This window comes from Mustela nigripes, chromosome 1, assembly GCF_022355385.1.
Source record: "Mustela nigripes isolate SB6536 chromosome 1, MUSNIG.SB6536, whole genome shotgun sequence".
In the NCBI taxonomy this organism is placed as follows: domain Eukaryota; kingdom Metazoa; phylum Chordata; class Mammalia; order Carnivora; family Mustelidae; genus Mustela; species Mustela nigripes.
In genome coordinates, this window is record NC_081557.1 from 26,610,094 (window position 1) to 26,627,731 (window position 17,638).

The 17,638-nt window shown below is 37.8% G+C and overlaps 1 protein-coding gene and 1 pseudogene across 2 annotated transcripts in view; one reads left to right on the forward strand and one right to left on the reverse strand.

The window, feature by feature from the left end:
* ANO3 (anoctamin 3) overlaps nt 1-17,638 on the reverse strand; it is a 412,105-nt gene that overhangs the window by 32,847 nt on the left and 361,620 nt on the right. For both annotated transcript variants that reach the window (XM_059406869.1, XM_059406879.1), the window contains 3 exons: nt 10,510-10,592; nt 9,948-10,088; nt 9,266-9,430 (listed from right to left, as the gene is read on the reverse strand). In XM_059406869.1, coding sequence (XP_059262852.1) covers nt 9,266-9,430; nt 9,948-10,088; nt 10,510-10,592 — 389 coding nt within the window. The remainder of the gene's footprint in view (nt 1-9,265; nt 9,431-9,947; nt 10,089-10,509; nt 10,593-17,638) is intronic.
* On the forward strand, nt 3,266-4,232 carry LOC132010722 (galectin-3-like; annotated as a pseudogene).

Consider the following 17,638-nt stretch of genomic DNA (forward strand, 5'->3'; position numbering starts at 1 on the left):
ATACTCTTTGGACACCCTTCTTTGTTTGTTTGTTTTAAGTTATAGTGTACAGATGGTACATGGATTTTAAAATGAGAAGAAGAATATAAAAAAGAGTTCATTCCTTATTTAAAAATTCATTTTAGTTGTAGGGAAGAGGAAGAGGGAGAGAATTTTCAAATAAACTCCCAGCTGAGCGTAGAGTCCAGTGCCAGCTCAAGCTCACAACCTATGAGATCAAGACCTGAGCTGAAACCAAGAGTCAGACGCTTAATGGACTGAGCCTACCAGGTGTCCCACGAGTTCATTGTTTTGTTGTCAATGTTGAAGTGGTTAATTGGCTTAATTCCAGATATAAGAATCCTTCTGTGATGTTTCAGTTTTTTCTTTAAAATTACACAGTACAAGCTGCTGTAACCTATTCATTAATTAATTAATGTTTGATTGTCAAGCAACAAGAATATACATTTTGGAATAACCATATATTTTTAAATTTTATTAAAATCTTGGAGGGGCACCTAAATGGCTGAGTGGGTTAAGCCTCTGCCTTCACGTCAGGTCATGATCTCAGGGTCCTGGAATTGAGCCCCACATGGGGCTCTCTGCTCAGCAGCGGGCCTGCTCCCCCTACCATGACCCTGCCTGCTGCTCTGCCTACTTGTGATCTCTCTCTCTCTGTGTTAAATAAATTTAAAAAATCTGAAAACAAACAAAAAATATCTTCTTGGAAATATCTGACATTAACCAAGCTGTTTATGGCACCTTTAAGTAGTATAATAGCATTTTATGGGCAGCAACATTAAAGAAAAAAAAAAATGGGATTAGTGAAGAGTAATTCCTGGTTTCAAATTTTGGCTTTTCAAATTCTGTAGATTTTTAATTATATGTCTGATAAGAGGTGTTAAAAAATAAATTGAGGTTTTAATCTTGTTAAATTACTTGCAATTTATCTTTGAAAATGTAGTTTCTGATCTTGGCTGTGTATCAAAATTACCTCACATCTCTTAAATCAGTGATTTCCTAGTGCTATGTTAGGCACTGACAGGATCAGAATCACTGGGAGAATATATTTTTTTTAAAGATTTTTATTTATTTATTTGATAGAGAGAGATCACAAGTAGGCAGAGAGGCAGGCAGAGAGAGAGGGGGAAGCAGGCTCCCCGCTGAGCAGAGAGCCCGATGTGGGGCTCAATCCCAGGACCCTGAGATCATGACCTGAGCTGAAGGCAGAGGCTTAAACCACTGAGCCACCCAGGTGCCCCTGGGAGAATATTTTTGAATGTTTTGTTTTATATACAGATTTCCCAGCTCCACAAGGGAAATTCTGAAGGGGACTCAGGGCTCTCTAGTTTTTCAAGTATTCCAGATGATTTGAAGCATAGCAAGAACAGGAAACAATCTAAGTTACTTTCATGATCTGTAAGATGGACTTATAATCCAATTTTCATTATTTTTACCCTTATTTTTATCCCACATTGAACATTTATTGAGGGATGCCATGATCCATTTGTTTTGAAGGCTTAAACGATGCATGTTCTTTACTTATTAGTTTGAAAATCACAAGTGCTACAAATGTGAAAGACACTGAAAAGAGAATTCCAGCTACAAAAATAATTTTGAACAATTATTCAAGAGGCTAAGCTCTTTCCAATGTGAATAATGTTCAAGATGCTAGGAAATGTGGAGAATGAAATATTTAAAATTTATTTGAAGAATATATTCTAAATGTCTTTTAGGCCTAGGCAAAGACCTGGGAACATAACAGTGAGGAGGCCCCACTGTCAGGGGCTTATACCCTAAGAGCGGGAGACCAGGCATGCCTAAGCCCAGTAAACAGAAGAGCATTCACAAGAAGGAGTGTTTAATTCCATCAGGGCAGTCCGATAAGGAGGGAGACTAGGCATGTCCAAGCACCTTGTGAGAAGAACAAACACAAAGAGGAGATTATTCGATTCTACATATGGGATCGAGAAAAAACTTCATGGAGCAAGTGATCCTTTATTGGAATTTCCGAAGATAAAGAAACAGCCTCCACGGAGATAAAAGGAAAGAAGGCAAATAGAGGGAGCACTGTGAACAGAGACAGGGCCATGAAAAAGCAGAATGCTGGGCAGCCAACGAGAGGGACCTCGTAGGCTGGAGGGCAGAGTGTGAGAGGGAGGGAGGGCATCCAACTTTAAACAATACAAGAAAGGAAAACTGGCTTGAAATAATGGGAGGCCTCCATGCCTTGTTAGAATTTAGAATTTATACCAGAGGCAATGGGAACCCGCTAAGCACTTTCAAGTACAAAATAAAATGATCAAATCCGTGATTTAGAAATATCCTTCTTCTTCTTCTTCTTTTTTTTTTTTTTTTTTAAGATTTATTTATTAGAGAGAGAGAGCATGAGTGGGAGAGACAAAGGGAGAGGGAGAGACTCTCAAGCAGACTCCCCCTGAGTGTGGGGTTCAACTAGAGGCTTCATCTCAAGACCCTGAAATCATGACCTGAGCCTAAATCAAGAGTTGGATGCTTAATCCACCAAGCCACCTAGGTGCCCCAGAAAGATCCTTCTAAGAGCAATGTACAAGGGAGGTGAGAAAAGTTGAAAAAGACAGGAAGACTCAACAGTTAGAAGGCTACTGAAATGGTACAAGCTAGAAATGACAAGTAGCTGAACTAAGGAAGGAGAAGTGAGAATGATGAGTAGGGAATAGCTAAGAGAGATGTTACAGAAGCAAAATTCACAACAATCACTGATGTGATGAAAGAGACAAAAGAAATGAATGAATGACTTTAAATTTATGGCTGTGTACTTTAAATATTTAAAGTTCCTGATTAAAAAAAAAAAGGGTTTGACTAATTGAAACTATTTTGCCATGCCTATATAGATTACAGCTGAAAAGCATATTAGATTAATAGACTATTTTGACTGAGGCCAAACCCTCAGTTTGGAGAATACAGTTGCACAGAGATCACAAAGTCTAGCTATTAAGAAAAAAAAAAGCACATTTTTATGTGCTGCATATTTAGTGTTGGTCTGAAAATAACAAGAGATAGCATTTGGTATTCCAGGTCAATCATTTTGGTGGTATAATTTTTTTTAAAGAGTTAGCACTTTGATATTAATGGTTTTAATCTATGTTTATCTGATTATGACCTTGAATTAATCCTGTGGGTTCAGGTAAATTAGATGAGCTTTTTGATAATCTGTGACATGTGTTAACATCCTGGATAGGAAGGGAATACATAAATTTAGAAGGGCATTAAGGTTTTACACTGATAAAATCTGAGGAATAGGGATCGCAGCACCTCACCAGAAGCCACCCCCGCAGCAAGCCAGCGAGCGCCAAGGCGTCGGGAAAATGGCAGACAATTTTTCACTTAATGATGCTTTATCTGGGTCTGGAAACCCAAACCCTCAAGGATGGCCTGGTCAATGGGGAAACCAGCCTGCTGGAGCAGGGGGCTACCCAGGAGCCTTCTATCCTGGTGCCTACCCTGGACAGGCCCCTCCTGGCAGTTATCCTGGACAGGCCCCTCCTGGTGGCTACCCTGGACAGGCCCCTCCTGGCAGCTATCCTGGACAGGCACCTCCAGGACCCTAACCTGGCCCAACAGCTCCTGCTTATCCTGGACCACCTGCACCAGGAGCCCACCCTGGGCAACCGAGTGGGCCTGGGGCCTACCCGCCTCCTGGACAGCCAAGTGCTCCTGGAGCCCAGCCCACCGCTGGCGCCTTTGGCATCCCTGCTGGACCACTGACTGTACCTTATGACCTGCCCTTGCCTGGAGGAGTCATGCCTCACATGCTGATAACAATTCTGGGCACAACGAAGCCCAATGCAAACAGATTTGCTTTAGATTTCAAGAGAGGGAATGATGTTGCTTTCCACTTTAACCCACGCTTCAATGAGGACAACAAGAGAGTCATTGTTTGCAATACAAAGCTGGATAACCTCTGGGGAAAGGAAGAAAGACAGGCGACTTTCCCATTTGAAAGTGGTAAACCATTCAAAGTACAAGGGCTGGTTGAATCTGACCACTTCAAGGTTGCGGTCAATGATGCTCACTTGTTGCAGTACAATCATCGGATGAAAAATCTCCAGGAAATCAGCAAACTGGGAATTTCTGGTGACATAGATCTCACCAGTGCTTCACATGTTATGATATAATCTTAAAAGGGAAGATTAAAAAAAAATGAAATTGAATATAAACCCTTACACATTGAAACTTCATGTTTCCTGGTTGAAAAATTTCACTTTTATTCATCACTGTCCTTGTAAATCTTTGATTTAATAAACATCCTAAGAGTTCAAAAAAAAAAAAATCTGAGGAATAGAACATTCTTTTCACATTTGTTGAGTTGGCTGTGTAGTTCACTTCCTTTATACTAAAATCCATTTAAAAATCTTTTCCTAAATTAGTTGCAGGAGCAAAGGAGAGGTTTTGTGGTTGATTCTACTTCCAACAATCTTTAAATCTTTATGTCAAAATTCCCAACAAGTATAAATAAATAATTAGAGAAAAGATAGTCAGTCTTACATTCTGTAAGGAACAACGGATGAATTATAGGACTAGGCAGTTACATGGGATTTTGAGGACCTCAAAAGATTATTTTTATGACAAAAATAACACTATCCTCATCTGCCTCCAGAGGTTTTATTTCTACAATTAGGAGATTCATTCCATCTAGTTCAGCCTTCGTTATCTGTAAAAAGCAGTACTTTGGAAGAAGGAATATATTGAGCCTCTAAGTATTCAGACTTAGTGAGAGGAAGCTTATGAGAGAAGACTGCGCGAATATGGGTTCACTGTGATTCTAGGAAAGGGGCAGTGACTGAGGGCGCGGGTTGGAAATGAGGCCGAGTGAGTTTAAGGGACGGGTGATTAAGAAACAACTGGAATAATATGAAATTGGAGTCTGGTACACCAAGGGAGACTCAAGCCGAATTTCAATGTTCTGAACTATCAGTGAACATAAAAAGAAACTTTTGATAGGGAAAATGTATGAAGGTGAAAGCTCCTATTTTATTTCTTACAGAATCTGATCATGACAAATGCTTCAGCTTGCGTGAAAAAAAGATAGCTATTTCCCTGGGTAGGAACCAAGGATTGACTCCTGGAGCTGGAGGTTCTGTTCCCAGAGTTGTCATGCTTGCCTTCCCAAGAAAAGGTTAATTGAAACACATTTGGCTTCTTCATTTCCCCTATTAAATACTTTCCACCTTCAAAAATATTAGGTCAGTTCCTAACTCACTTAAGATGTTTTTGAAGATCAGAAGGTCTTTGGAACAAATTGTCAAAATCAGGAACACAGGGTACTCTTTTGAAGACACTAATAATTGATGGTGAGGGGAATAAATAGACATGAAACCATTAACATTGATTACCTCCAATGGGTACAATTAGTTTATGATAGGAAGGGACATGAGTGGCATTTTGGGTAGAAAACAGTGACTTTTCTTAATATTTTTAATGTCTTCGTACTGTCAGTACTTTATATAATAAAAATGTATTGATTTTATAATGCAAAACTAAAAAAAATAACAATAGTAAATTTCAGAAAGAAAAATACATATAAAAAAACAAGTAATAGACACATGAAAAAATGTTCATCATCACTAGCTATCAGGGAGATTCAAATTAAAACCACATTGAGGTACCACCTTACACCAGTTAGAATGGCCAAAATTAGCAAGACAGGAAACAACATGTGTTGGAGAGTATGTGGAGAAAGGGGAACCCTCTGACACTGTTGGTGGGAATGCAAGTTGGTGCAGCCACTTTGGAAAACAGTGTGGAGATTCCTCAAGAAATTAAAAATAGAGCTTCCCTATGACCCTGCAATTGCACTACTGGGTATTTACCCCAAAGATACAGATGTAGTAAAAAGAAGGGCCATCTGTACCCCAATGTTTATAGCAGCAATGGCCACAGTCGCCAAACAGTGGAAAGAATCACAATGCCCTTCAATAGACGAATGGATAAGGAAGATGTGGTCCATATACACTATGGAGTATTATGCCTCCATCAGAAAGGATGAATGTCCAACTTTTGTAGCAACATGGACGGGACTGGAAGAGATTATGCTGAGTGAAATAAGTCAAGCAGAGAGAGTCAATGATCATATGGTTTCACTTATTTGTGGAGCATAACAAATAGTATGGAGGACAAGGGGAGATGGAGAGGAGAAGGGAGTTGAGGGAAATTGGAAGGGGAGGTGAACCGTGAGAGACTATGGACTCTGAAAAACAATCTGAGGGTTTTGAAGGGGCAAGGGGTGGGAGGTTGGGGGAACCAGGTGGTGGGTATTGGAGAGGGCAGGGATTGCATGGAGCACTGGGTATGCGGCAAAAAACAATGAATACTGTTATGCTGAAAAGAAACAAACAAAAAATACCTAAGTAACAACAAAATACAAAACATCCACTTTTTAAAAATAAAGAAATACCATTAAAATTAAAAAAAAAAAACAAAAACAAAACCAAGTAAGACTACTGAAAATTAGCACAGTGGTATAATTTCCACATGAACTAATTAAATATTTTAAATCTTCTTATATTTTAGACATAAATTTGATCAGAAGACATAATACAACACCTTAGATGTGATTCTTTTTCTAAAGACAACTCTTGAGTATTTAAAAAATTATGAATGGGCAATAGGTAATAATTTTAAAAAAGAATGAAAAAATTATAAATAAATTCAGAAAGACCAAAAAAAGATCACTGGCATTTCTATAACTTGGACTGAAGATTAATAAATAAGCTTTATGATTTAAAGATGAAGAGAAAGAGAACAAATAAAATATTAGTATTTTGCAAGAAAGAGAATAGGAGGGTATAGAGATTTTTAAAGAGAAATAAAATTTTAAAATATTAAAGAGAACCAAATAGAAAAAGGTTAACATTTATTGGGCACCATTTATTTGCTAGAGGATCTCATTTAATCTTTCAACTCCCCTATGCATTAGTTTTATCACCTTCACATGAAAGATCAAAAAATCAAAACTCAAGGATGTTACAGGGTCTGGCCAGGATCCCACAGATCAAGTGCAAATCTTCGGTTTGCCTGTGTCTAATGTCTACTGCTTTTTATCAGGACACCAATTTGAGCAACAGGCACCACAAAGTGATGAGAGCCTGAGCAGTATTTTTTCCCCCATTTTACTTAGAGCCTTTTGTGCTTCAACTATGATGCATTCATTCCTCACTGTGTCCTATGTCCCCACTAGACTATAAGATCCTAGATAGTCATTTTTATGTCAACCAGCCTACTACAGATAAGAAAATTGAGTCAATTTAAGACCAGACCAGTTGATTGTTAGTGTTACCTAGAAATAAACACATCAAGTATTTAGGCTCCTTTCCTCAGAAAATGAAGCCAACCCCAATAATCTCTGTTTACGGAAAAATTGTCAAAAACAGTAAGGAGGGCATGTATTGCATGGAGTGCTGGGTGTGGTGCATAAACAATGAATCTTGGAACACTGAAAAAAAATTAAATTAAAAAAAATTGATTTTGTTAGAAACAAAATCTTTCACTATCTACCGTAAGAGTTTAACCATAAATATAAAAATCTACAATGTCTGTTCTGTGAATGGCTCCCCCATCAATTGTGGTGTGTGTAAAATGTGGTATGTGTAATACAACACAATGTGGTGACTTTGTGTAATGTGCAATCTATAGTGCTTTCACACATGACCAGCCATGCTGTTCCATCCCATATTGTGTTTTTTCAATGTTTATCATTTACTTTAATCTATGAGTCAAGGACATAAACTCAACATATTGTGTGATTTATTTGGAGATACTGTAAACAGTAATTTCCTTCCACAAAGCAAAAAGGAATCTGAAGAAAGCAGACTCCAATAGAAGATATTAACTGCCATCCTTACATCAAAACTTATTTATCACAGTGACTTTTCACTTTTCTGATTATTTTAGATGGTCCTAGCCCTCTCCAGGCTAAACATGTAACATCAGTGTTCACCCACATATAGACTCAATGCACATTACTTTACATAATATAAACATCATTATTTGTCTATTGCTCATCTATCTTCAGACATTATCTCATGATGTAAATATGCCTGCACTAACACTTAATATATGTCTCATCTAGGGAGAGTTACTTAAGCTCTCCAGATTCATTTCCTTATTTACATAATAGAGAGCATGCTGGCCTTATGGCATTGTTGGAAGAATTGAAGAGATTAATTAAATTAATTAAAGAGATTATTACCCTAAATGTGCCAATCAATGCCTCCTGTCTTCAGAGAATAGGACCCTACCCATAGACCTTGCTGAAGATATGGGCCAAGGTAGATACAATAATGCCCTCTCAGCCAAAGAGTTCACAAGTCCATCAGTGTAGGTGATGTTGAACCAATCAGATGTTGGCTCTGAAAAATTAGTACATTGAAATACTGGGTGATCTCAGTTAAATAGGCTATAGAAACCAACATGATCACGTAGTTAGAACCAAAGGAGGTCACAAAATCTTTGCAATACCACAGCATGAAAGAAGACAGGTCACAGTTAAGCAAGATAGACATTTCCTAATAGAATAGAGCAGATATGCAAACGGAAAATACCGAGGAAGGAAGGAAAGAAGGAAGGAAGGAAGGAAGGAAGGAAGGAAGGAAGGAAGGAAGGAAAGGAGGGAGGAAAGAGAAAATTGTTTAGACCCAGAGAAAGAAACATGGAGTAGCTGTCTATTTTCTATTTCAAGTGAGGCTTTGGAAGTAACAAGCCTTCAATTTCAAACAGATTTTCCTATACTTTTATAACAGATTCTCCACAGAGGTTCAGTTTTTGAACCAAAAGATGCTTTATTTGAATAAAAAGAGCATAGCACTTTTTTCAGCACACATAGATACTCAATGAATGGAAATGTTTGCTCATCAAGATTATAAACTCAAAGGACAAGGAAGACAATACAACTGTTACTGATTTCTGGGGGGAGGGGGTTTGGGAGAAGGGGGTGGGATTATGGACATTGGGGAGGGTATGTGCTTTGGTGAGTGCTGTAAAGTGTGTAAACCTGGTGATTCACAGACCTGTACCCCTGGGGATAAAAATATATGTTTATAAAAAATAAAAAATTATTAAAAGAAAAAAAAACAAACCCATCATCCAAACCATATAGATTAATTTTTTTCTGCTAAACTGAGTTGCCATTGATGGAAACATTGGTTGGACTCATTGGCTTCCTGTAAAATACAATCCAAGCATGAAGGAAACATAGACCTCTCCCCAACCTATGCATTTTAACCTTTTGAAAACTGTAAACACTTACAAGATTCAGGGCCATAATGATTACAAAATTGATACAGACAGCAGCAGCCGATGTTGCAAACTGCCAGTGTTGTTTGATGAAATTCCACTTGAATGATGCAAACTGTTCCATGACAACCAGGCGATACACCACAACAGCAAACACTGCAGTGATCACCAAAGAAATCTACAATATGGGAGACAGAAGAAGACATCCATATTTTGCATAATTGACAAAGCAAAAGCAATACCACAGACCAAGATATTGCCCCTGCCCGGTCCCCCGTCCGAAGAGCTAAAGGAATTTGCTTTTCCAAGAAAGGATACATAAATTCAATTTTTTCCTTTGAGTTTTTTTCCTTCAGTTACATTAGAGTCAAAATACAAGTTGTAAGATACTGTTCAAATTTCCACTTTCAAGTGGAATGCTTAGTTTTAATTAATCAGGACAACTCATATAATTTCCATTTTATTTTAGATGGTTTTTGTTTCTTTCAAAGAGTGTTTTATTTAAAGATATTCCCAAACTCTCTTTGTAATCACTCCTTGACTTGCTGTGATTTTAATTTTGTTTAATGGTATGTATTAAATGTACTGAACTGGATATGGTTTGACCCTGAGGCTCACTAAATGAATTGGTATCTTAGAATTTCCTTCTAAATATGGGATCCCAGAACATTCTGATATTGATGGTTGTACTTTACCATGAAGAATATTCCTGAGATAGAGACAAGAAGACGAGTGATTTTGTCTGAGGAAGGCTGATGTGGCTCAGGTTTTCCACTGATGGGATTCACTCTCTCCATCTTGTAATACTTGGCTTCAAATTGGGGACGAAGTGTTTCCTATAAGAGAAACTAAAGTTACTACCTATCAAAGTCATAAATTAAAAAGGTACATATATCCAATAGCTGGAACAAAATCCCTGCATTTTGACCTACTTTTATAGTAAGTCTTGGAAAAGAAGTAACTTTTAAAAAATAAAATGAAAATTTTTTTCCAAATAAACCCTAAGCTATAGTTTATTAACACAATTTTTCACTAATGTAATTTTAGGAAACACTGTGAAAGTCTTTGAAAAAATGACATTACCTCATCAACGGTCTTTCTTAACTTCATGAAATAAGAAATCTTGGGAGTAAAAAACATCAAAGGAAAACCTAACAGTGTTTAGTTCCTTTCAGCTTGGATGTTAAGGACAGTGAATAATTTCCTGCACCATATGTTATTCCAGTTTCTCTGTCTCCTGGTTTCCTAACATCTTACCTCCTCTTCTTCCCATTCAATAAGGTCCCAAGTATAGGTCAGTGTACTTCTTCTCCTTTTCCAAAACTCCAAGAAGACTGTAGCTATAGATAATAATATCATCATCATCATCATCATCATTATTCATTGCCTAACCACATCGCATTCTTTTATCATTACTTTTCGTTCTGGGATTAATGCATTTCTGTCATATTATTAAATTATTAAAATAAATTAAATTTGTATTAATTTTATACAATTTATACAACTTTTTTTTCCCCTCATCCTCTCTTCCCTGTCTGTGACTACTGCTATCAGCATGAACCCCAGAGAATAGTTTTTTCAGTGGATTAAATAAGCATAGGCCTTTGCTAGCCTGGCCCATGAAAGTGATGTTATAATAGAAAGTCAGTATTAGTGAGGTAAATATACATCATCCCTTTTGTTTTGTATATGCTACTTCAGAATCACATAAAAGACCTTAAAAAGGGGGAGGGGGGCTTCTCCAGCCAGGAATGACAATAAAGATTAGATGCTACTCCTCCAGGATGGGGTGGGAGAGAGAGGAAAAGCACAAGGTTACCATGGTGGAAGGAGAAGAAGAGAAAAAGACCAGAGAAGATACTCTTGGATGAATATTCTAGATGAATTTAGCATAGACTAGAGGACTCAGTGGAAACAGTAAAGAAATGGCTGAATCATTAACTGGATTTTCCGTGTAAACAGCTGAGAGACAGATTGCTTGCTTTCTAGTAAGATGGCTTCACCTCAGCATTCAAGACTTTGCAAACATCATTAAGACCTCATAGGTGCATTCTTAAAAACTGTGATATCATTCATCCATGTAACCATCCATCCATCCCTCTATCCATCCATCCATTTGCTGTTCTCTTATTTTGGGCAAGGTACTCCAACCTCTGGGATCTCCTAATTTAGTAGACAGACACAGTCATCTAAATAAAATTAACTTACATTGCAGTTAGAGTTATAATGAAGACAGAATAATAGCACAAACATAGAAACACATGCTATTGGAAAAACACCACCATCACAAACAATACAGTGTAAAGGAGTGAGGTGTTCTTCCCAGTTTGTGTTTATTCTCCTCTAGCCTTGCAAGTAAAGAAATGCCAGGGGAAGAGGATTCTGAGGTTGTGTGTGTGTTTTTTTTTTTCCTTTATAATTAGAAATCAGCCCTGATATTGGTTAGAAAATATAATGTTCATAATCACACTATCTTACATTGTTGTCACACTTCAAAATGTACAAGTGCTTTCTTACACATGATTTAATTTTATTACTTTCATAACACAAGTAAATACGGCAGGTATTACTATCATCAGATTTTTGAAACAAAGGTATAAAATTACTGTGTCCAAGATCATACAGTCAATAAATGGCACAGTCAGGACTGAAACTCTTGCGAGTTATTGTCCATACAGTCTTCATATTTTTAAAAATTATTTTTTCCTCAAGCCTACTCTCCATGCTATCTACTGATTTTATATAAAGTTTAAAGAGAAATAAGGCTAAAAGAATCGAAATAGCCAAGCTCCACTGAAAGGAAGAAAAATGAGGTTTTCCAAATACTGGATCTGCTATAAAAATAGTAGATCACAATCATTGTTACCAAGAGGGAGATCTAGAACTTAAAAAATAAGTGGGATGTAGAGGAACTATATGGGAGAGACACAGAGAAATAATTTATTATGAAAAGAAAACTGAAGAAGAAAAAAAGCATTATGTCATATAAGCAACTATAACATGCAGTAATTATAAGCCTGGGACTTAAAGTCTTTCAGTCAGTACATGACACAGAATATGCAACAAAATTCTAATTATCACTGATCTCAGTCAAGGTTTAAAGTTGAAATGTGTCACATAGTCATTTCTTAATTTATCTTTCTGGCATAAACTTTGTCTAGAAGCGGCTCCTAGAAAATCTAAGAAGTAAAGGTAATCTTGCTTGTGTGAGCCTGAAAACTAGCTTTGGTATAATTTTAACGTCCACAAATGTTTTGACTTTGAATATCAATAATATTAACTACACTTTGTGTTAAAAATCCATTCTCAGTTTAAGATATATTTACTTTATTCACAGATCATTTAAACTCTCAAGTGAATCAATATTCTCTAAGGAAGTTTTAATTAGAAAGAGGGCATGAAGAGTAATTTATCAGCATGCTGGGGTGCCTGGGTGGCTTAGTCAGTTAGGGGACTGACTCTTGATTTCAGCTCGGGTCATGATCTCAGGGCTGTGAGATAGAGCCCTGTGTCGGGTTTTGTGCTGAGCTTGGAGCCTGCTTGGGATTCTCTGTCTCCCTCTCCCTCTGCCCTTATCCACCACTCTTCCCTTCTAAAAAGAAAAAAAAAATTTTAATTTATCAGTATGCCAAACACCAAAGAAGGACGGAAAGTACCACTTAACTAAACCCTAGTAAATTTAATAAAAACAAAATTAATAATAAAAGTAGTTCACTTTGAAAATTAGAATAGTCATCGCTTCTGGGCTGTGATGACTGGCAGGTGGAATGAGGAAACCAACAGAGATGATGAAAATATTCCATATTTTAACAGGAGAAGTGATTATATAAATTTATGTCATTTTCTTTTTTTCCCCAAAGATTTAATTTATTTATCTGACAGAGAGAGAGAGAGAACAAACCGAGGGAGCAGCAGGCAGAGGGAGAGGGAGAAGCAGACTCCTCACTGAGCAAGAAGCCAGATGCAAAACTCTATCAGGACCTTGAGATCATGACTTGAGCAGACAATGAACCGAGTAAGCCACCCAAGCGTCCCTTTCATTTTCAAAGGTGATCAAAAGACACCTAGAATCTGTAGATTTCACCGTATGTAAATTATTTATCAAAGGCCAGATTTTAGAAAGTAATTTTTAAAATACCAAGTGATTAACAACATCAGTGGGCTTGATCATTACGACAAGCCAGTCATTTCCCAGGTTTACAGCAGGAGGCTCTGAGCTTGCAGTGAGGGCCTGAAAAGGAAGTGGGAGGCTGGGAAGACCGTATCTCACTACACCACCAGTTTCTGGGGAGTTGCAAACCCAAAGTATGAACACAGGCGATTAGACTACACTTAGAAGTGTTGGCTGAGCATTAAGGAGGCTTGCACAGGGGGCACCTGGGAGGCTTGGGGTGCCTGGGTGGCTCAGTGGGTTAAACCTTCTGCCTTCGGCTCAGGTCATGATCCCAGGGTCTTGGGATTGAGCCCCGCATCAGGCTCTCTGCTCAGTGGGGAGCCTGCTTCCCCACCCTTCCCACCTGCCTCTTTGCCTACTTGTGATCTCTGCCTGTCAAATAAATAAATAAAATCTTAGAAGAGGAAGAAGAAGAAGAAGGAGGAGGCTTGCACAGTAGCCTGACACAAATATATCAAGTAGCCCTGGAAAGAAGAAAGCGTTTGACATATGCCAAGACCTGAGAAAAAGGGCAAAGCAGAAGCGCCCAGTGGAATTGGCCTCAGGGTCATCTCAGGTAGGTAGATAGAAGTGTGGCCCAATATAAATATAGTGAGAAAGGCTGAGCCTTAACTCTAGACTACTGAGTGCTCTGTCCATTTAAACACATTCAAACTCCAATAAAATAAAATCAAATAAACCACCACACTGCCCTGAGTCATCAGCAAGATTTGTCCCACTGGCTCACATTTTGCCCCTAGACTAAAGAGTAGGCTCCAAATGACAGAAATGTAAGCTGGAGAGGCTAAATGCTTTAATGCCTAGTTTGGTGATTTTGTTCTTCCACAAGCATTCTCTGAACCTGAGCCCTTTCCTGATAGAAAAGGATGAGGAAAGGGCTTGAGCTGGCATCCTGTTCAGGACTGAAGAATGGCAATAGGAATTCAAGAAGAAACAGGCATCTTTGAAGGACTCCATGAATCAGTGACTTTAAAAAAAAGGTATATTATAAGCAGTGAAAGTCATTTTATTGTAATTGGTGGTGAAACGTTTGGCATGAACTATGTGGAAGGACTTAGAAACGATCACTCAGAATGAGCAGGGTGACAGAGACCATGAGATGATGAAGAGGACAGGGAGCATATTGAATTGCCTTAATGAAAAGTGAAAATGCTTTAAAAATAAACACGTATAAAGCCATTTCACTTAGAAGGATGTGTCACTATAAATATAGATGTAGATGAATTTATAGAAATTTATAGCATATATTGTATATACAGTATAGGCGTTTATATATTGTGTATGTACCATAAGTAACTGGATGAGCCTGACATATGATCGTTATATATACATAATGCCCAAAAGAATATTTACCAAAGTGTTACCACTAATTGTTTGTGGAAATGGATTCTGGAGCACTTTTATTTCCTACAAAGTTAGGAAGTATAAAACCGCTTCTTGTGTACAGTTTATCAACTCTTCCCCTTGGTCCTGTGAGACTGGGTTGGGGTTGGGGTCGGAGGAGAGGCTGCCATTGGAGAAGGGCGTTTTGTGATCCAGGGAAAGCCAGCTTTCACATGAGTCATGGAGGTAGGAGGAATATTATGGAAAAGCTGAAGGTGATACCACATACTTCTGTTCCTTAGCAACCATACAATGTATTTATTTTTTTACTCCTGCCTCTCTGACTATAATGACATACTTTTCTCTACTTTAAACTTCAACGATACATGTGCTGCATCTTGAACTTCCGTTTATTCCTCATGCTCATTTCCAATGGCTTTTCCTTGTGATCCAAAGTCAATGGCACAGAGTCACAGAATCATAAAGTTATGCATCTCAAACAGGTTAGATTCTTCTTCTTTTTCTCCTCTTCCTCTCCCCTCCTTCTCCTTCTTCAAGTAGGCTCCATGCCCAATGGCAGGCTTGAACTCATGACCCTGACATTGCAGCTTGAGCTGAGATCAAGAGTCAGATACCTAATGGACTGAGACACACAGGTGTCCCTCAAAGAGGTTAGATTCTATACGTAGTTTTTTCCAAGTTATTTATTTCAAATTTAAAGAAATAAAGGCTCAGAGTGGTTGGCAAGTAATATTGGCCTTGTCTAGAAATCTGTCAAAGCATCTACAGTGCTTTACTACAATTTTTTTTCTTTTACATCTGCTTTTTCCTACACTTGAAGTTGTTTCTAGAGTGCCTTTTTCCCTTAGCATTTGCAGTGCTTGGCACACTGACATGTTCCATAACTGTTACATTGAGCTGAATTATTGAGTGGAATCGAGTGATTTTAACTCTAACTCTTGGTCACATGCTCTTTTCATTAGAAACGTTTTCAAATTATGCACGATGGAGATAGTGGAAAGATAGTCCCTCACCACAGAAGTCCATTCTATAACTGTTTTATAATTTGAGAATTCAAGTTCAATTTTATGTGGAAAAATTGTCACTACTTTAAAAGTTTAAAAAATGACTTCACTGTACTTCAGCAGGTGGGGGCTCTTGAAGACGGAGCTGGGGAAAGAGGTCAGTTCCGAACACAAATGAAGTTAAATACGTTGGAATATGGACAACACAAAGAATTCCAAGTATTGTTTTCATCAAAAGAGATAAAGATGGAAAACCTTCTCAAAAGAAGACCTGGCTGAAACAAAAGTTTATCAGAGCAGTACTTCTGAGACTGCCAATGTAGATAACACCCGAGTACCACTAAAGACTTTCTTCCATTCCCCAGATTTATTTTCAGCAACATCCTTGAGCATAATGTGCCTTTCCCACACAGTATTGCAACATCACTATACATGAGGTAGAAATAGAAACCTCACAAAACAGGTTCTACAATTAGCAGGAGGGCCACGAATGTGGAACGCTTTACATTTCCATGCCTAGAGAAAGCTATCTCCTTTCTTTCTTTTCTTTTTCTGGTTAGCACCTTACAAAAAATGTCATTAACGGAGTTCCTTCTGTCAGTATAAAGCAGGCTAATCAATATAAGAGGCTTCAATATGTGTGAAGAGACAGAGCCTGAACATTTGGGCTGAACGGTAGGAGACCCAAGCACACGCGAAACTGGTTTGTCAAGACTCGCTTGTCTTGTGAAATTTCCTCTTAGTCCAAGCACATGGAGTCTCTCTCTGACTTCCAATTTCCTCCCTTCCTTCTTCCCTATATTTATTTTTAAGAAATAAATTTTATATATAAATTAATATAATTTAATATATTAATGACAATTCATATATTTAATATTAATTAAATATATTAATATTTAACAATATTAAATTAAAAAAGGAAACAGCAAATAACTAGGTTCTAAGAGCATGGGAAGCCTAACATTTGGACCTAGTACTGAAATTCTTCACCGATTCCTAAAATCAGACTTGATTTTTTCCCCTGAGAAAATTCATCTAGAAATAAGAAGCAACATAGGAGCAGCTTGATATTATATTAAAACCCAGTGGGAATTCTCATGACAATCTCAACCAGAGCAGACTCTTTGGTATCAAGAGTTACCAAAGTTAACTTGTCTGTCACTTGAAGTGGTGTCAGAGTCCATGCAAATAAAAACTTGTCAGCTTTTGCCATATATTTTTTTTTAAAATATAATGTAACCTTTTAGACACAGGATTAATTTTTCTCAGGCCTTCTCTTCATCTTACCACTCAACTATTTGATACACTTAACATCCTTAATTATGTTGAACATTTTCAGATGATAAATGTAGAAACAGCAGCAAAAATAACTAGAATGGCACCTTGTCTGATTCACTTTTGAAACACAAGGGGTCCGGGAATGCCTGCTCTATAGGAAGTTTTCAATAAATATATGTTGAATGAATGAATCACAAATGCAAAGAAGAAACTAAAAGTTATGTACAATCTCACCATTGGTAAGGAACTATAATTATAATTTTGATAATTCCATCCAAGGTATTTCTTTTGGACAGTCTACTTATGGCTGATTAGTTGCTGATACTCAAAGGTATGGTCATACTGGTTGTGAAGTTATGACTGAAAAAAGGAAAAGCAAACTCATAAGTGAGTCCCTAACTTGCCTCATACCCCTCATGCACTGGTCTGACCTTCCCAGGAAAGCAACACTAGGACAGGATACCTTCACCAGAATAGGATACCTTCCAGTTTACCCCTGAAACAGATTATGGCCTCCAACAAAGTGCTCCAGAACTAAGGGCTCCAGAACGAAGGTCTGCTTTCATTCTGACCAGCCAGGGCCAGA